Source organism: Varanus komodoensis, unplaced genomic scaffold (genome assembly GCF_004798865.1).
Source record: "Varanus komodoensis strain SLA01 unplaced genomic scaffold, ASM479886v1 scaffold18_3, whole genome shotgun sequence".
Taxonomy (NCBI): Eukaryota; Metazoa; Chordata; class Lepidosauria; order Squamata; family Varanidae; genus Varanus; species Varanus komodoensis.
This window is the reverse complement of record NW_025335549.1, coordinates 15,976,404-15,995,046: the sequence shown is the minus strand read 5'-3', so window position 1 is coordinate 15,995,046 and position 18,643 is coordinate 15,976,404. Positions and strand designations below refer to the sequence as shown.

The 18,643-nt window shown below is 48.4% G+C and overlaps 1 protein-coding gene across 1 annotated transcript in view; it reads right to left on the bottom strand.

Moving 5' to 3' along the window:
- Positions 1–18,643, bottom strand: part of LOC123021962 (vascular endothelial growth factor receptor kdr-like) — a 143,112-nt gene that overhangs the window by 51,264 nt on the left and 73,205 nt on the right. The window contains exons 10-11 of the mRNA XM_044427244.1: positions 13,600–13,750; positions 9,830–9,950 (exon numbers count right to left, since the gene is read on the bottom strand). Coding sequence (XP_044283179.1) covers positions 9,830–9,950; positions 13,600–13,750 — 272 coding nt within the window. The remainder of the gene's footprint in view (positions 1–9,829; positions 9,951–13,599; positions 13,751–18,643) is intronic.

The window sequence follows — 18,643 nt, the reverse complement described above, 5'->3', positions numbered from 1 at the left end:
TTTGACTCGTCATGCATCTTGCAACTGACCTGCAGGATAATTGGGTTTAATACAGCAATGACAGATCTGTGGAGGAGAGAAGTACTCAGTGCTCTAAAGGCCAGACGTTTGTAGGCTCCCGTCGAAGCTCAGGTTCTGGCAGTAATTTGAACTGCAGCGGTCACAGTTTGCCTTATTGTCTTTCTAGCCGAAGGGGAAAGGAGGGTAGCAAAATAGACTCCTCCGTTGCATAGGCATAATTCTACGATCTTAGCAGCTACCGATGCTGGTGATGCTTAGTGGCCCTCCGTTTGGGAATCTAACAAATGCTCCTTGTCATGCTTGCCCCTTAAGAACCACATGAATGCTAGAACTGCAGCATTGTTCCCCCGTGAGGGCTTTTATTAAGTTGAATCTCCATACTGCCTTTTCTTCTCTTGTGAGGAGCCCAGCGTGTCTTACATGGTTCTCCTCCATGCCATTTCATCCTCACAAGAACAACAACCCAGGGAGGGAGGTTAGGCTGAACATTTCTGCCTGGCCCAAAGTCACCCAGTGAGCTTGATGGTTGAGTGGGGACTCGAACCCAGGTCTCCAGGATCCCAGTCCAGCACTTGAACTGCTGTGCCACATGGACTTTCCCTGTTTGCTGAAGGAAAGGAAGGTGAAACATCACCCTAGAGGCTGCAAGCAAACTCTGTCTGCATTTGATTGGAAGCAGCTCTGAGGCCAGAAATGTGAAGGAAATCCATGGGGAAATGAAAGCGTGCAAATGATTATCTTTTAATAAGAAGAATCCCCTGAAATCATTATGCACCAGACTTTCACTCGATCCTTCTTCTTCTGGGTATATCCTGGAGATCAAGAGTTCAGTTATCTTGGCAGTGTCTTCAAAACACAGGTCCTCTTTCAATTGCCAAGAAAACAATGCCACATGTCACTAGAATATCATATTGGGGTGGCGAAAGTAAACCTAGCTGGAGGTCTCCTTTTCCACCATCATAAATAGTCGGTTGCAAACTGGAATCCCTAAAGGACATGGGTGGAAGTAATCTGGATTTAGGGGCACATTGCTTTAAAGATGCACAGTAGCAGCTGCAGTATCTCTTTCTCCCGTCTCAAAATTAAGTATGGAAGCCTTGGTCTACATCAGGAGCCTTGTGGGTAAGCTAACAGGGCTTTTCAGGGAGATCAGCAAGCGCTCATGTGGGGGGGCAGGGGACCCCCCGGAGGTTCAGGCTGCCACATGAAAGCTATGGGGCTCCCGCCCAATGGGTCACCAGCCAGCAAACACTGGCTCTGATCTCAGGGCAGTCTTGGGTCTCTGGGAACTGCTCTTATTGGGACCAAAGCCACTTTCTTAGAGAGGAACAAGCTCTGCTACTTAGGGCCAGCCACACGGGATCTCTGGCCAATACTTCATAGTCTGTTTGCATGCAAAGTGGGGGCTCCACCACTGAGCCTCAGCCCTTTCCCAAAGGGGGAGTTTCTTCAAGAATGGCCAGACCCACCATTTAAAAAGAATGCAGCTGAAGGGCTACCAACAGGCATTAAAAAACCAAACCAGCTCTGTGGTTAATTGGGTTTTACCAAGAGCACGCCTTGTTTGGATGGCCAGGGCTGTAATTACAAAGTTAACATTCATGGCTTGCACCCTTTCAGTCCATATATGACCTGTGCTAACCCAAATGCTTTCAAGAGATGCACACGCCACAGCCCCTGGACTGTACGATGCAGATGTTTGCACAGATGTGTCTCAGCTGTTGCAGGGAACTGGAAAAACTGCCTCAGGTTGAGCAAGCCCCACATCCATGAATTATGTCTGTGCTTGGCCATGAACTGCCATGGGGGATTAAGGGATTGTCCTTTTCAACCTCATCTCTTTGAATTCAAATACTCTTCAGACACATAGTTGTACATGTGCCGGAGAAAGATGATGAAATAGCAAAATGGGTGGGAGAAGAGCAAGCGAAACCATCGCAAGCACGAGGAACATTCAGGTCAGACCTGCTGGGTCAGACCGTGGGGGTCAGGCGAAAGCCGAAAGCCTGTGAACAGATGTGGAGGTAGCCGCCCTCTCCTTTTGGGTTTCCCCAGCATCCGGCAGCCTGAAAAAGCGATGTCTCTGCATGGTATTTCAACTGTGTTCACACTACTGACTTGCCCAAGAGTGATGTGATGCCCTGCACGGGTGGCAAGAAGCAAGAGCTTCCCATGCTCGCCTGATGGCACACCATGTTGCGAACATTGGTGCTTAGCCTGCGAAGAAGGAATACCCTGCAGGAGCTGAACCAGAGCAAGGCGAGCAATGAGTACTGGGAGGCTCCTTCGCCAGTCTGACGTACATCCAGCCCCTGAGACTGTATGGACTGCTGAGAGGTCCTAGGAGAGAGAGAGAAACCTCCAGGCAATGTGCCATCACCATGGGACAAAAAGTAGCCATATCAACTCCAGCCTCTCCTTTGGAAGCCTGGTCCAGATCTGGATTTTAGACTTCAGAATTGCATTCAGATACCGTTTCTGGACTTGGCAAAAATTCCTGCAAAGCGGAACCTCATGGTTCCCACCCGTACTCCAGGCTGGCCATCCCAGCGTGGTGCCTCCATTCCCCTAGAATGTTCCAGCTGTCAAAACTGGCTAAAGGATTCGGGGACATGTAGTCCAACCCATCTGGAAGAACAGAACCTACCTCTTCCCCAGACCTCAGGCTGCTTTTCACATGCAAGTTTTTTGCCTGCTGGTCACTGTTGTCTCGCCATGGAAGGACATTTCAGGTATAACATCACAAAGAATAAGTTGGGGTCTCCTGCTCAACGTCACATACGGAGGACGGACGTGTGATGGACATGTAGGGATGTCAACCAACTTCTGCCTTGAGACTAGTGAGTGTGAATCCTGGATGTCTCTTTTGTGTGCCGGTCGAGTCTTTTAATCTCTCCCTTTCTCTCACTCGGTGGGCGCATCTCTACCAGCCACCAGCCAGCCTACCTGCCTACCTACCCACGGCTCAGTATGGTTGGGCTACCTGTCCTGGAAGGCTAGCTCCATCTATTATGTGTGAACCAGGAATTGCTCTGCTGCCTTTGAACTGGGCCTGCAAATTTCTTCTGCAAAGATTCAAGTGTGGAAGGGACACCCTTGAACTGATTTTCTATAGAAGCAACCCAGAGATTTGGAAAAACGGACAGGACTGTCTGATTCCTTGCTTTCGAAATCCACAGCCTCAGTGCTGCTTCCAAACCTTGTTTTCCCTCTTACTCTCAGCAAGACAATGTGGGTGAGGTGGCGGGGGAGACAGGGATGTGGGTGGAAATCTCTGCAGCTGTCGGAGACTGATGGAGCCCTGATGGAGGGAGGGGGTTGCGGGAAGACAGAATTAGCAGGATTACACCAGCGTCCTTCAATTATCCCCTATATCTGTCAAGTGCCTGGCCATAAGCAGATGTATTTTTAAGTTACTGTTTTAAAAGAAGTCACTATTAAGCCATTGCAGCCAATTCATTCACTGCTCCCACCTGACGCAAGTTTCAGGGAAGGCAGCCTGCTCTCTGATGGCAAGAAAGGGGCCCTGAAGCACAGTGGAGAGAGCTTTGCTATCATTCTGCCTCCCTGTTTGTCTCTCCATCAGTAGCAAAATCAGTTCTCCGAGAGTGGATTCTTAGGTCGCCAAAACAACGCCATCCACTCATCAGAGGACGGCACTGGCAGTCTTGCAGGACCTCCTGGGATTGCAGAAGTACCAATAAATAAATAGATGAAACACCTCTGGGGAGGGGCCGGAAAATGGCCCAGTAAAGACTGAGCTTGTCTGGTGGGCATGGAAAAGTACTGCCCATTGAAGGAGGGCTGGATCTGGAAAACCTGGAGGGGGACGGAGTGGCGTCCCCTGGATGAGCTCACACCTGGCTGGCCAGAAGCTGCCAGAGCAGTTTTCATGCCAGGTCTTTCTTGTAAAGTCTGTGCTCCCATGTCTATTTTCAGCACAGTAAAGTAGGGCCATCTACAGGTTTCTGAATATTTTGGGGACTCCCCAGATAAGCTAAATAATTCATCTGCAAAGAGCAGAGACGGCCTGATGAGGACCGTGAGTCCTGATTGCCCTCGGTGAGTTACTGGACGTCAAAGGCAGCCTGACTCAGCTAGGAGGGGCACGGGGAGAAGGCCGGCGTGCAGAGAGGGCACCGGGCTGCTTGGGCCACTTGTCGAATCCTACTGGAAAAGGACTCGGGCAGCCAGGGCGTTCCCTACCGTGTGCGTTCTCCAAGCCTAATCCCTGCCCACCCATCCCATGCAGGATGTTGTCAGCATTCAAGAGCCCTGTGAAATGCAGAGCTTCCAGTGGGGAATGTGTCAGGGTGGAAGGAAAGGACTCACAGCTCTCCTGGCTAATCAAACACCTTCCCTAATATTTTAGTTCCTAATAGCTGAAAATACCCAGGGGTGAAGGGTGGGCTAGAACAGGGAACACGAGGCACGCAATCCACAGCCCCAGTCTGGGCTCCCCAAAACAGTCCCCTGCAAACACGCCCTCCCCACACTCACTGCTTTCAGGTCCAGGTGAAATGCGCCTGCGGTGCAGTGGTGGGGCTGCACCTGACCGCCAAGGTTTCTTCGACTCCCCACATTGTTCTTGCTCGCACAAGGCTCTGACATCCCAAGTGCCGGCCCTTCATTAGGCAGGTGGGGAGAGACGGGAGCCACCTGGAGGTGACCCTAGGAGGGGGCAGTCCCCTGGCTAGCATTCCTCATGCGAAGCGGGTTGTCACCATCGGTGGTCCAGCGGCAGACTCTGGCGTGCATCTTGGTGGCCCTCACAGCCATGAACAGTGGCAAAAATTCAGGTGGCTGTGTGGGTCTAAACCAACAGCAGTCTTCTTCACTATCATGAGCTTCCTATTCTTTCCAAATTGTGCTTTAATGCGGGGGAACGCTGGGAGTTGTCAGAACTTTTTGCACCCTAACTATGTACAGGCTCACACCATTAATTGCCCATTCAAGACCAAGCCATCCCCAAAATACCTAGGATTAGGTGGGCCCTTGCAGCGATAGACTGTGGCTGGGGAAAGTCATTTCTGCCCCCATTACTGCGTGAATCTGAGCTCAGCTCAGAGAGAACAGAGACGGCTGAGGGAGGTGGCTGGGGCAATGGGGACGGCACTCCTACTGATTAAGGCGTCCGGTTTCTTCATCCCTGCAAGCCCTGGTTCCGTTGCAACACTGGCACTGCATTGTCCTTTGCTTCAGGCAGCGACCTGCCTTTGGCTAGCCCTGGGCTTCACGGGAATGAGGTCATTCTGGAAGCAGTGAGCCTTGCACAGGTAGCACTTTGCCCGGTGCATGCAGTGGCCCAGGTACGCCTGAGGTGCTCGTGTCCCAGTGAAACCCATTGGCCTGCGTTGTGGCAGCTGTAGAATAAATAAACCGAGGCAGGTAATCTCTGAGGCATGTGTGACGTCTGAACTTGAAAGGGATGGATTGCTTCTGCTTTTGCTCCTGCTTCTGTGCTGTTTTCCAACAGGTTTGAATCTGTTGTCTTGGACTCACCACGCAGAGCTTTAGGTGGCTGGCTTTGGTTTTTTTAAACAGTAATGAGATAATTTTAGTACTCGTGCTTTTGACTGTCTTCGAAGTGAGTCATCCGAGGATAGCTTTGCCCTGAACGTTGGCGCAGAAATAACACAAATCAATCAATAAATCTCTTGGTGAGACCAGTGTGTGTGGAAAGCAGAATTACACAAGTCCCTTTTCTCAAAGGTGAAGAATTGTGCAATCTGTGCCTCTTCACATTTAGCCACCCACGTAGAGATCGGTGCCACACTTTATGCCCATGTGTAGCTTTGGGGGTGTATTGGTCTGGATGTCCTCATGGGATGCCTTCCAATTCTTTCTTGAATGGGTTTTCTGGTAGCACCTGTGCATACCTGGCCAGGGCGTTGCTCTAGTTACCTGTTTGGGCCAAGCACAAAGCGCTTGCTTCTGAGCCACGGGTTGCCCTGCATGATCTCCAGCTTCAGTTTTTGATGACACGAAAGCAGCTCGGGACTGTTGCGGGACGGGGGATTAGCTTTCCCGAAGGAATGTGGCATTTCAGTGGCCTGGGAGAACAGAGGACGAAGCTTGGCTTGCTGCAGATGGGAGGGGTGAGGCAACAGCGGGCTGGAGGGGAGCGAGCTTCGCCAGAGCTCTCTAGCGCACTCCTGCCTGTGCTTCTCCAATCTGCAGAAGCATCTTTCGGGTACAGGAGCTTGACGTGCAAATTTACTGAGGGAGCGGAAATCTGTTGCGTGGCTGGTGCTATGAAGCCCCACCTATAAATAAACGCTATAACAGACAAACACCACAAGCTTCCAGCATCACATTCTCAAGAAATCTGGCCCAGAGTAAACAGAGTAAACAGTTGGCCCTCTGCCGGTCACTGCTTGGACAAGAGTGAATAAGCTGGGGCAGAACACGTGCCCTGCATGCAGATGGTTCTGAAGGAGCCCCAGTATCTTCAGGGGAATGGCCTAGTGGCAGGCAACTTTTCCCTGCCTGAGAGCTTGGAGAGCTGATGGTCCTCCGAATAGACCACACTGGTCTCAGTGGACAAAGGTCTCGCCAGCAGCACAGACGGCCTCATCTTCCCCATGTTCCTAACACCGGATAGCACAGATATTGAAGGAGCTGTGCATTTATCAGGCCCAGATGCCTCCAAGCTTCTCCTCCTCTAGCATTGGTGGATCTTGATAACCTCAGGTAGGCTGCATGCTCCTATTATGGCAAAGGCATAACCAGACATCCTCCCCCAGCCTTTGATGGTCCTTCCTTGGCCTACAAAGGGCCTACAAGATGGAGAAAAGTTTCTTTTTTAGAAAAGGAGCCTGAAATATGCCTACTACTTCCAAGGATGGCTTCAGGCGTACAAACTACCCACTTCCAATCCAGGAAGTCACTGATGAAAATAAACAATAGCGGCCATTCCCAAAGACTTGCAAATGCACATTCCTTGAACAAGGATTAAAATTCATGCAGCTTGATGTCATACTTAGCTGCTTTATATTGTTGTTCTAAGTGCCAGGAAGTCTCACACTTAAATAAATGGGAACACTATAAAAGTGGCAAGGGGGAAAGTGACTTTTCTTCTCTACAGCCAGAACAGAATCTTTGGCCAGGATATGGATCTGAACTGGGCTGATAAGCAATGTGCGTTTTGGTTGCCAGCAACACTTTCCCAAAGAACTTTTTTTGCACAGTCCTGAAGTGCAAGGAGACAAAACAAAGGTGATACTGCGGGGGAATGGCTCTCCTGGGCAGACTCTGTGATGTGAGATTCTTGCCATCATCCAAGAGACTCAAGCACATAAGAAAAGCTTATCCAGTCTGACCCAATGCCAGCATCATAACACAGTCAATTTAAGCCCGGCAAGTCAGCATTGCTGACATTTTTATCGCTTCTGCAGGCTAGCCAAGCGCCAATAAAGTCACTCGCTGGGATACAGTGGGAAATAGATCACTTGGATTCCTGGAGGTTCCAATTCTGGTGGGTGTTAGCACTGAAAAGGGTGGGGGAAAGTTGGAGACTGTACAGTTTTCATCAGTACGTTGTTTATCATGTTATATTCTATTATCTGAACGTTTTGCTTCATGCAACCATCCCTGGACTTCCTTAGAGCGTTTGTTCATGGGACTTGGCAGGGAAAGTTCTGAAGTCCAAGTCTCAGATAATTTAGATTTATTCATCTTAATTGAGAGATACAATTCTCAAAAGGGAGATTTTTAAGCTTGAAGGAATGAGAAAAAACTTAAATTGTACAATGGTGCAATTTACACACATGTTTTAAATGGCAGTTTACTCTTGATGCACCAGATTTATGTCTAAATGAAGTAAGCACTTGGGGAAAAGTACAACTGTGTGAAAATCTAAACTATAGCAGAAATATTTACAAATCTGTGCTTCCATGTATCCATGCTTTGCCTGTGAAGTCTATAATCAGAGTTCTGCTTTTATGTGAAATTTGGTAGTGCATTGAAACATGATGCTTTTTCTACATTAAAATTTTGCTTAAATTGCCCAACAGTTCACACAGAGGCATGGCAAGATACCCTGCAATCTATTCAAAACCATCTATCAGGAAATGCTAGCACTGAATGTTTGGATGGTGAAGTGATCCAGGGAAAACAGATCTGTTTTTTCAATTGCATGAAATACAGCCAAGCTGAGTTTTCCTCAGTTTCACCTTTTGTTATTTCTCCTGACTCTTGCAGGTATCCTCCCTGCTTCTCTCCCTCCCAACCGCGAGGGAAGAATAGCATTAAGAGGCGGCAACAGCAAGTGACAACCGCTCCTTCCATACGCCTTTCAAGGAGCTCCTCTGTTCAGAGTGCATTGGAGACGGCTTCTTCTCTCACAGAAGGAGAAGGTGGTCCACATTCAGTGGTCCACGTTCTTTGCCTATAGGACATGATGTGGAGGGAATCTTGCTACCCTGCATGGGAAGAACCAAGCTGCTTCCCGCATCCTATGGGATCTGGCCGCTCCCTGTGCTGGCATCCCACTGCAGATGGCCTGACCGCCAGCATTTCACACGGAATCCAGTGTGGGAATCCTACTGCAGCAGGTAGGAGCCCAGCCTGTAGCCAGAAGACTAACAGTGGCCCCCTCTTGCCTGCGAGGCCCACAAGGCCAAGGAAATAGCAGAGCTGGGCCAAGTAGCATTCTAGGATTTAGAAAGGCAAGGAAAGCAGTAGCCATCCCTGGATCCATTTGTTTCCTCCTGGAAGGCAGCATGCGAGTTCTGCCCCATTTTCATCTGGTGGAAAAATGTGAATCACAACCTGCAGGTTCCTGCTTGGGCAAAGCATCACACCATGGAGGAGAGGGAGCTAAGCATGGCTTTGAGGGTGCTAGCAACATTTCTTAGGGGAGCTGACACCTCCGTCTTGGACAGGGATGTCCCTGGGCTGCCTTGACAGCCAAGCCACCCTTTTACCCAGCACACGACAAGCAACTAGCCAGAAGAATCCATACAGATGCACAGAAATTGGGATACGGACATTTTCCCAGGGAGAAGAAGGTGTCATCACCACTCAGACATGTTTCACAGGGGCTTATCATACTCTGAAGACCAGCAGAATTTGACAATAGTGGGAAGCAAGAAATTAGCATGCATCCCTTGGGAAATGATATCATTGCCACACCATCAGCCCCATCGACTGTCGTTTACAAATATGCTCGTTGCTTTTACATTGGAAGCTATTCTAGAGTTTTCATAGCGAGAAATGGGAAGTTTATCTTCAGATGCAAAGCACGGGTGAAGCTGATAGATGATAGATACATGGATACATAGTAGATGGATGGATGATAGACAGATAGGTAAGGCAGCTCTCTTGAAACCCCAGCTCATTCTTCTCTCCTTACTTAAAAAGGGAATTTTCCAAAATTGGAGAAAAAGAGATGGAAGTTAGTATGACTGGAATGATGCAGTGAGGGACAAAAACGCTCTGTGAAGACAGCTGAGCATTCGGGTGAGATAAGAGAACTCATTAGCCGTATGCCCTTTGCGAGGATTCTCGTGGCTACATCGCTCCTTGCACTTTCTCAGGCTTGAGACCAAAAGGAATTTTGAGTGAGCTGTGCATTTTTGGAGAGCTATTTCATTTTTTTTTACATGGGGCAAGTGACATCATTACTAGAGCTGAGCATTTCAGTAAACAGAGAAGATTTGAAAATGATCCCAGGGAGAAAAAATTTAAAATATGCCAAAGATTTGGTGCTAGAAGGAAATTAGTGCCTGGGAAAAATCCAGAAAGGAAGACACAATAAATCCAGCAAAGCTGCATCAGATCAATGTTCACTATGTTCTATCTTTACCTTTAATGTATTGTCATGAATTACGGTCCTATTCTCAATTTTCTTGATTTTGTTGGCTGCGTATGAGGCTTCACGCCCAACGATGTCCTCCACTTTGATTTTCCTGCCACGCTGCTTGCATCTGAAATGGGGAAAGGGCAGAGATGTAGCAGTCCTGCAACTTAGTCACCCGACGCAAGAATGATCATGGAATCCATGAAAATGTTCCAGTCTGAGAGCTTTCTGAGGTGCTTTTTGTTGGCATGCAAGATTTTGGGAGTGCTCTGGCTTAAGGAGCTTCCTTAGGAACTCGGCCTCTGACCAACACGGAAGGGAAAACGGCAGCACCATGGACAGTGGCCCTTCCCAGCAGGGTCAGCCTCAGGTTGTGCAACTGAGCTGAAGCAGGTGCCCCGGAATGTCCCCGGTGTATCACGGGGTGCCCGGGAACATTCTTGGTCCATCCAGCAAACCTCAGCAAGCAGCTTAAAGTGTCTGAACTCCTGTTGCAAAGCTCTGCAAACTCCTTCAGGACTAACTAGAAAAAGGAATATCCACCCACTCACTTTAAAGTACATTTCTTCAGTTTCCAGTTTGACGCTGTTTGTTATAGATAAAGAGCAGCAGAACACGGCTCAAGTTTGCTCAGAATTGCAGTTGTGCACTGGCTGCACCACTTGGCAACACTGCAAAACTGGTGTGTGTGTGGGGGGGGGGCACAGGTGTTCCTTGACCAGAGAGTGACTCATCCTAAGGCCCACTTGCCAGAATGGCCACAGTGGGGCCAGCTGGGAGCATCAAGCATTTGCCGAAGGCCCATCTGAGCTGGAAGCCTGCTGTGAATCTGCAGAGTCCGCAGACCTCTTGCTATTTCATCTTGCGCACCTCAGCACCTCACTGCGAGCAGAGCGAAGCCTCCACTTTCCTTGCATCCCCCTCTGGGTGGTTGTGTGAGCCCGGCCGAAAGGGACGGGGCAAGCAGAAAGGCAACCAGCACAGCGGCAAGGAAGAGGCAAACCCCACCCTGCCTTTGGGGCCGGGCGGTCCAATGAACACAGCCCTCCACAAATTTGGATCTACAATAAAAAAGAAAAATGCTGCATTTGCAAGCATTTTTAAAGTGCCCCTGAGCAAGGCAGTGATTATTTTAACAGTATTAGGTAAATATGAGCCATTTGTAAACATTGAGACTTCTGGTGGCTTTTGGAATGACAGGGCCAATCTGATAATCCGGAGGTTTTGGGCGTGGGTGCAAGGGAGACAAAACAAACCGAAACATGCCCAGAGACCTCCCACCCTGCGAGCATTTCCTAGAAACCCGAAGTCCTGCTTTGTCAAAATCCAGGGCAGACTGGGGAGGCCTGTGGGTCAAGAACCTCTCCGTCTTTTGGAGACTTTGATCAGGGCGATGCTCCTGGACATTCATCGCACGCGCCGTGGCCAGGCATGACCTTGGACAACAAAGGCGGCTGTGATCACAACTTCAAACATTTTCCACCGAAGCGCTTCAAATGACAGTAATCACACCCCCCGCAAGAAAACATCTCTAAAAAATAACAAGAGCATAAAGCAGCCCCTTCAGCTCTTTATATTTCCACATCTGTCCTCTATTTTTATGGGTGGAAAACCTGACTCCAGTCCTCTCGCGGCGGAGGAGGGTTAGAGTGCACAAGGGATTGTTTCGCTTGGCTCCCAGACATCTCCACTGGTGCTCACCAGGGGAACGGCTCTCCATTCAGGCCTGAGCCAAAGTCGCTCCCCATGGGCCCTTCTGCTAACATTGCAGCAGGAACAAAGGCAACGGCCCGTTTGCCTGCAGGAATGATACTGAGCAGCACCTCAGGCTTAGCTCTCTTGATTCCTGCTCGGCAAATGTGGGCTTTGTCATCCCTTCTGCTCCGTCCCCAGCTTCTCACAAGGAAACGGGCCTGTTCCTTCAACCCTCGTGTCTGCCCCGTGGGTGGGACCTGGGAGCGGAGACCCCTCTTCATGTGCATGCAGAACAGATGCGTGACCTGGTGAGCTCACCCCGCTCGAGGCCGACGTGTTCCCCCGCCATCCTGAGCTACAAAGGAGTGGTCCTCCCGCTCCTCCATTTTGCCTAACCTTGAACCATCTAGAGCTAGTAAGCACTATCACATCTTGTGGCAGCTAATTCCATACTCTGATTGTGTGCTCTGTGAAGATGATGTTGGCCGTTGCCCGTGCAAGTCAACTTGGATAATGCAGGGCCGGGCACCTGCATGTCAGCACCATGGGTTGTCAAGTCCTGATGGCACCGTCAGCTGCCAGGGTTTTCCCCTGAACTTCTCTCCTCCTTGTGAGTCTTAATGCCCTGCTCCAAAGCCCCATTTCTTCCCCTGTTTCAGTATTTGTCACCTGCCTTCTTCTTCCCGGCATACATACTCTTTATCCAATGACCCTGTATATAAGCTTGGATTGTGGAACATAGCACAAGTTACTAGTCCTTATGATTGCAGATCTATAAACTTTAGGAGGCATGGAGAATGCCTGATGTAAAGTAGGGCTGGCTATGGTGCTCCCCAGAATTACACAGAAGCAGCACGAAGGCGCATAGGAAGAAACACCATTTTGAATATTCTTGTTTCTTGTAAAAAAGAGTTCCACAGTTCTGTCACCACACTGTGATCAAATCGGTGTCCAAAATATGATCAGACTATCATCAGACTTCTGCTGTTTGGCTGTTTGTCCCTTTTTCTCCTAACATCTCATCTTGGATGGTCAAAATTGACAAAGCCAGCTTGAATTCTGTTCCGGCTCGAAGATTTTAGGATACACATACTGCAGGGACGTGTTTATTTGCTTCTGAGCAGCTGTTGGAATATTTCAACTGGAATATTTGAAAAGTTCAAAATGTCCCAGTAGGGGGTCGATGTTTTTTGGTAGCTGTTTATTCTGGGGGAAAAAGAGTCTCAACTCTTGGGAGTCAAGTGGGCAACTGGGACATTTGCTTTGAAGGTTAAAAAAGGATCTGTCTGCAGTCCTTTGGGCATTTGGTCTGCTGAACTGTATTCTGCTTCAGTGGGTCATGTGACTTGAACAGTGGCGCTTGGAAGCTTTGGGGGCATCCCAGTGAAGTGGGAAGAGTTTTTCTTTGACTTAGCTGCATGCAGTGCGGGAGAAGCCCCCAAATCGCCCCTTCCCAGAGAAGGAGAAATAGGGATGCTCGGACTGGAAAGGAATGTTGGAATGCAAGCGAGTCTTCCGAGGGCCTGTGAAAACTGACCTGCCTCCCCCAACCTGGGAATTTTCCAGGTTATGTTGAACTACAACCCCTAAATGTCCTACATCCTGAAATGGCCCATCCTGTTGGCTTCTAGGTCCCACACTGAGATTTAAATCCTTCCTCTTGGTGACGGCCTTTCAAGTACTTGTCCTTGAAGGCCAAGTACTTGGGAGTACTTGAAGGATGGGATAGTCCTTCAAGAGGCTCAGTCTTCAGTCCTCAGTCCTCTCTTCTGCAGGCTAAACAATCCCAGTCCTTTCAGTTTCTCCTTGAAGGGCTCTGTATCCAGTCCCTGGATCATCCCTTTCCACAGCCGACAGGCTGAAGAACATTCATAATAGCGTAAAATTCTATAATCCCCAGTTGGCAAAGCCCCATATCTGTTTATTTCTTCTCCAGGATTAGCAAATAATGCTTGCAATGTTCCTTACTCTGCAGCATTTCTGCATCTTCAAGACTGACCATCCCCTGTGCTTTTAATAAGTAGGATCATGCAAAAATGCTTCGTATGCAACCAGATGCATGCATCACAAGGATTACTTACTCGTTGTCTGCATGACTGCACGGCTCCCATTCCCAGTGTATGGTGGGAAGGGGGATCCCACTGGCTGTGCACTGGAGCCTGTGTTCTCCTCCCTTCTTGACTTGTTCAGCCTTGTAAAAATCAGTCTCCTTTTCATAAATTTTGGGTTTCACTGAAAAGAAAAAAGACCACAAGAAAAATGTCAGTGAGTTGCTTTTTCCAGACAGCTGCAATGAGCAGAACCGAAGCTGTGCAACAGATCCTGAGAACCATGCAGAGGCGCTTTGAAGAGCATCCAGGAACTTCAAAATGGGATGAGATGTTGGGGTACATGTTGGGGTACGTCGGGGGGGGTGCATCCTCTTTCCCTGACCCATTCCCTTGATCACTGACCATGTTGTGGTTTCCTCGATCTTGCACAGCCCCCCCACCCCAATTCTAAAAGGTTCAAATCCCCTTCACAAGGCTTAGCTGCTAGAAGTAAAAGCTTTAACTGATGTGAACCACACAGAGAGCTCCTGCTGTTGCGGGTATGGAACTGCAATCTATCCATCGACCACAGGCTGGTATTTTGGTCTTCTGCCCTGGCCCATTTTGCCTTCAGCCCCATCCACCACTGGAAGTCTGCCCCAAGACCTTCCCCAAAGCTGCTTGTGTCCCTTGGACGGAGAGAGGTCCAACCTCTCAGCTCTAGCACCAATTCCTTAAGGAGCTACACATGTTACCAATGAATGTTCAGGGCTGGTCTCAAGGGGGTTGACTCTTAAATCCCCTTTATCTGGTCAGCATGCCACATCCTTGGTGCATCTAGGTCAGAACTGCCTGTTCTGCCTGCCAACAGCTGAGTTAAGAGAACAAAATAGCCCACACGCAAAGGCTGAGTGTGGGCAGTCATCAAACGACTGTTGTTGGAATGGGTTGTCTGAACCCAGCTCCTTTAGCAAGCTTACTGCTGACTGAGAGCTTGGCAATGCCAAAGTTCCTGGCTCATCCAAGGTAAGTTACCATCGTATGTTGGCCGCCCTTTGACACAGATCCCAATTTTAAATCCTTCATGCATTACTTTTTGGTTGTTATTTTTATTATAGGTTATAACCATGCTTTGAGTCACTGCTGGCTGGCTACTGTAGCCCAGTTGTGCTCTCCACAAGGCAGAACACCGTCCACGCAATGTTCTAAAACATTTCTTTCATGAAGGTCACAAGCCAATGCATGCTTAGGCAGGAAAAAGTTCTGGCTGAGGAATGCTGGGCACTGGAGGGCTTTTTTTTCTCTCTAAGCATATGCCAGGCTGAATCCTAAACATATTTTTCATTTCTTGATTTCTTGCCTGATTAGGTGAGGAGATGACAGTTTTATGATACCACCCACAGAGATATTTGCATTGTGAGTCTCAGGAAAGAAATGTTCTAAGTTGTCCTCCAGCAGTTTAACTGAGACAAAGAAATGATAAATGGCCATTTCCCAGCTCTGTATCTTCTGCCAGGCAGACACAGGATCAGACAGGTGACTGGAACAGGGAAGCTGGCAGGCACACAAATCCAGACTCATGGTGTGCTTCGTCAGGCAGGCCGCAAGTCTGCCTCAGTGGAAAACTGCTGGACTGGACTCAGGCAGCGAAGCAGAACCAGGACCAGAGATCCACACAGACGTGCCTGTTTTCAGGGGTGGAGCCAAGGGCCAGGCACATGCAAGGGCCCACATCCAGCAGCCCACGCCCCTGACAACCCCCCTGCCCCTCCTGGAGTGTCTCCAGCACAGGACTGCCCATGTCCGCCCTATGAAGAAGGAACAGTGGGAGATGCTACAGACTGCCTGTTCTGTGGATCTCTGCTTGCCAGATGAGAAAGAGGTCTCCATGGTGGATTGAGAGCCGGTGGTCGGTTTGGAGATCAGAAGGCAGACGCAGTGGAGGAGAAGAGTCGTCATGGGTCTCTTGCCCAAGAACCTTTCAAAGCCTGGGGCTGGTACTTCAGCAAGCACATCCTCTTTGCAGAGTGGCACACTGGTTTCCTGGGGGGAGGCTATAGTAGGGCAAGGACACAATGTAGCCAGCCCTCTCATGTTCCCCACACTGTGCACAAACAGCTGTGATCCAGCAGTTCATACAGTCGAGTTGGCTTTTTGGCGTGTTTTATCAATATGCACAACAACTGTGCATGTCCTTCTAATGAGGAAAGCAGTGGAGAGTCCCACATGAACTGCCAGGCTCAGCACTTTGTGCAAAACCTGGAAATACAAAATGCATCCATGAAGGCTTTCTCATGCATGGCTTCCAGTTCAGAAACAGATGGCTCAGTTCAGAACTCTTGGATCCAGAGAGAAACGCCAATGCAGGAGAATTTCAGCAATGTTTCTGCCAAAAGTCCACACTCCTGCACACACCTGCACACTTGTCGGTACTCATTATAAGAGGCCTAGAACCTCACAGCTTTCTTCCACACATAGGTATGCCAAGATGGAGACATATTTGCCACAGGCTTAGCTCCGCGGGAGAAATTACGCAGATCAAGTCAAAGGGATCAGATTGGGTGGTGGGAAAGACTCTTCTTGAAAAGAGTGGGCCATTCTGGGCAAGCTAGACCAAAGGTCCAACCTGAAGGTCCAATGTTTTCCCATGTTCCTAAAATCTCATCTTTCTCAACAGATCCTGGGGCACAAGGAAGAATATGCATAAGGACGGATACATTGAGATATTTGGTTTCAGACTGCTTAGGGCTACAAGTCTTGGAGTATGGATTGGGCAATATCCAAGCAGATTAATATGATCTTCCTCTTTTCACTGATGGCATGAACACAACAGTATTTGTATTATCTATATTAATAAGCATTTCCTCACTTTATACTTAATTAAAATAAGCACTTACATGAATGGCGAATGAATTTCAAAATACCATAATGATTTTTAAGTGTTTGTTAGTATTACCTGAAACCTAAAATGAGGATAGTGAGTCACTGAATCAAAAACTTGTTGCTGGAAGAACAAAAAAGCAATCATTTGCTTTAAACTCAAAGATGAATCTATTGAAAATAGTCTAATTATTATTTTTTTCTTTCTTTCTGAGTTTTACAGTTCCCCCACACGATGATGATGGTTTGTGGGCGCATGCAACGCTTATGAGGGATGCATTAATAACTGTATGAGAATTAATGCTTAAAAGGAGTGTTTTTCTGAGATATCTTTTTTGCTGTCTGCTTCAGAGGAAGGACTATAAACTGATAAGGAAGTTTCCATGGCAACGCAGGTTTCTTACCACTTTAGGTCTAGGGTGGTATGATACATTGCAAGAGAGGCATGCCTGTCAGAGAAAATGGCACCTGTGTGTTAGGTTGTTCCCTGTAACACCGAGGAATGAAGTGACTCCACAGACTTCAATTTTCATGCTTCTGGAAGCCGGGAGAAGCCACCAATGTCCTGCAGCAGCGGTAGACATTGGTGGCCCTCCAGAGGTTGTTGAGCTAGTTTTTACCACCCCATAACCCATGTTTCAGCAAGAACCCCGAGTTCAACAACTCCTGTGCTTAACCCCTGAGAGTGCATTATCCTGTTTTCCGAACTCACTCATTGAGGGAAGGGGCAGGGGAGCTCTGCCCCAGTTCTCTGTGCCCCAAAGCTGCTGTTCTCCACAGTGGGGAAAGACAGGTTTATGAATTCCCCCCAGCCCCCCGTGTTGGATATTGGCTGTCTAGGGCCTTGTTACCGGAAGGAACATCTCCTTCCACGTGTGCCTCCCTGCCCCTTAAGATCTGGGGCAGAGGCTCCTCTCCAGGAGCCCTCCTTGAAGGAGACCAGGAGGGTGGCTGCCCAGAGAAGGACCTTCCCTGCAGTGGCGGCCCATTTGTGGAATTTGCTCCCCGGGCGCCGTCACGCTATTCTTTTCTGCACTGGGCCAACACCTTTTTATTTTCCCAATGTTTTAGGACTTGATTGTTTTAAAAGGGGGTTTTATTGTTGATTGGAAAAAATTGATTAGGAGGCTGTGTTTTATTTTATTTTGTCTTACTGTTAAACCATCCCAAGACCACATTAAGGGATGGTCTAAAAAAGTTTTCAGTAAATACAAATAAATAAATAGGGCATGGGGACAAAAGATTAAACACCACACTTCTTCCATGCTGAGGCCCCACTTTAAACTGAGGGTCCCTGTACAGTTACTTTTTATAACAGGAAAAGGGGCTTAGAATGGGCAGATCGACCCTGAAACTTACACTCAAGCACAACCTCTAATTCCTCCTGGTCTCTCCTTTGAAGTGGCGATCCTATGCCTGGTTTCCTGGGAGCAAGTCCTCCCAAAGAGACTAGGCCATACTTCAAGGATGCATCCAGGGGCCACGCAGCCAGTCTCTCTCTCTCTCAATCTCTCTGCCTTTGAGTCGAGAATCAAAGAGGGCTTTGAGCAGCTTCTTGTCCGCACAAATATGCCAGGGCTGGCGGGTAGAGACAACCCATTTTTAACAAATGCCAGCATCTAAATATAGCAAGAGTCACACTTTAAATCATGCATCTCAAACACAAATTTAATCAGACAAGGGCTGTGAAGCAAAGCTCCTCTTGAAAAAAGAAAAAAAAAAAAAGGCTTCTTGGCAATCCTACCCCCCTAAAAACCCAAACTGGTGTGAATTTGGCATTTATGAAAGTTATACATTTGCAAAGAACTAACGTGAGATCAGAAGGCTTCCAAAACTCCTCTGGCACCTCTTTGCAAAGAAACTGTTTGTTTACTAATGCACAGGTGCATCAAAATCCGTGGGAGCGAAGCACCAAGTGCGCAGCAGCGAGTGCACGGTCTCAGGCAACACTCGGTTCAGTCCCTCCTGTACAAATTTGATGGCAATTTTCAGAACAGCTTGACAAAGATCCGTGGGCAATTTTCCATCCAATTAGAAAGCGCATGCTGCCTCCCAAGCCCGCACGTGGGTGTGACTGTCGCCCACTTTTGTGACAAAGGGCTTATCGCTGAAGATAATTGCCAATTAAAAGGGTGCCTGAATTTCCTGCTAATGAATGAGGCTTCGAGGCTGGGGAGGGATTGGCATGTGCAAATGGGTGCTTATATGTTTAAAC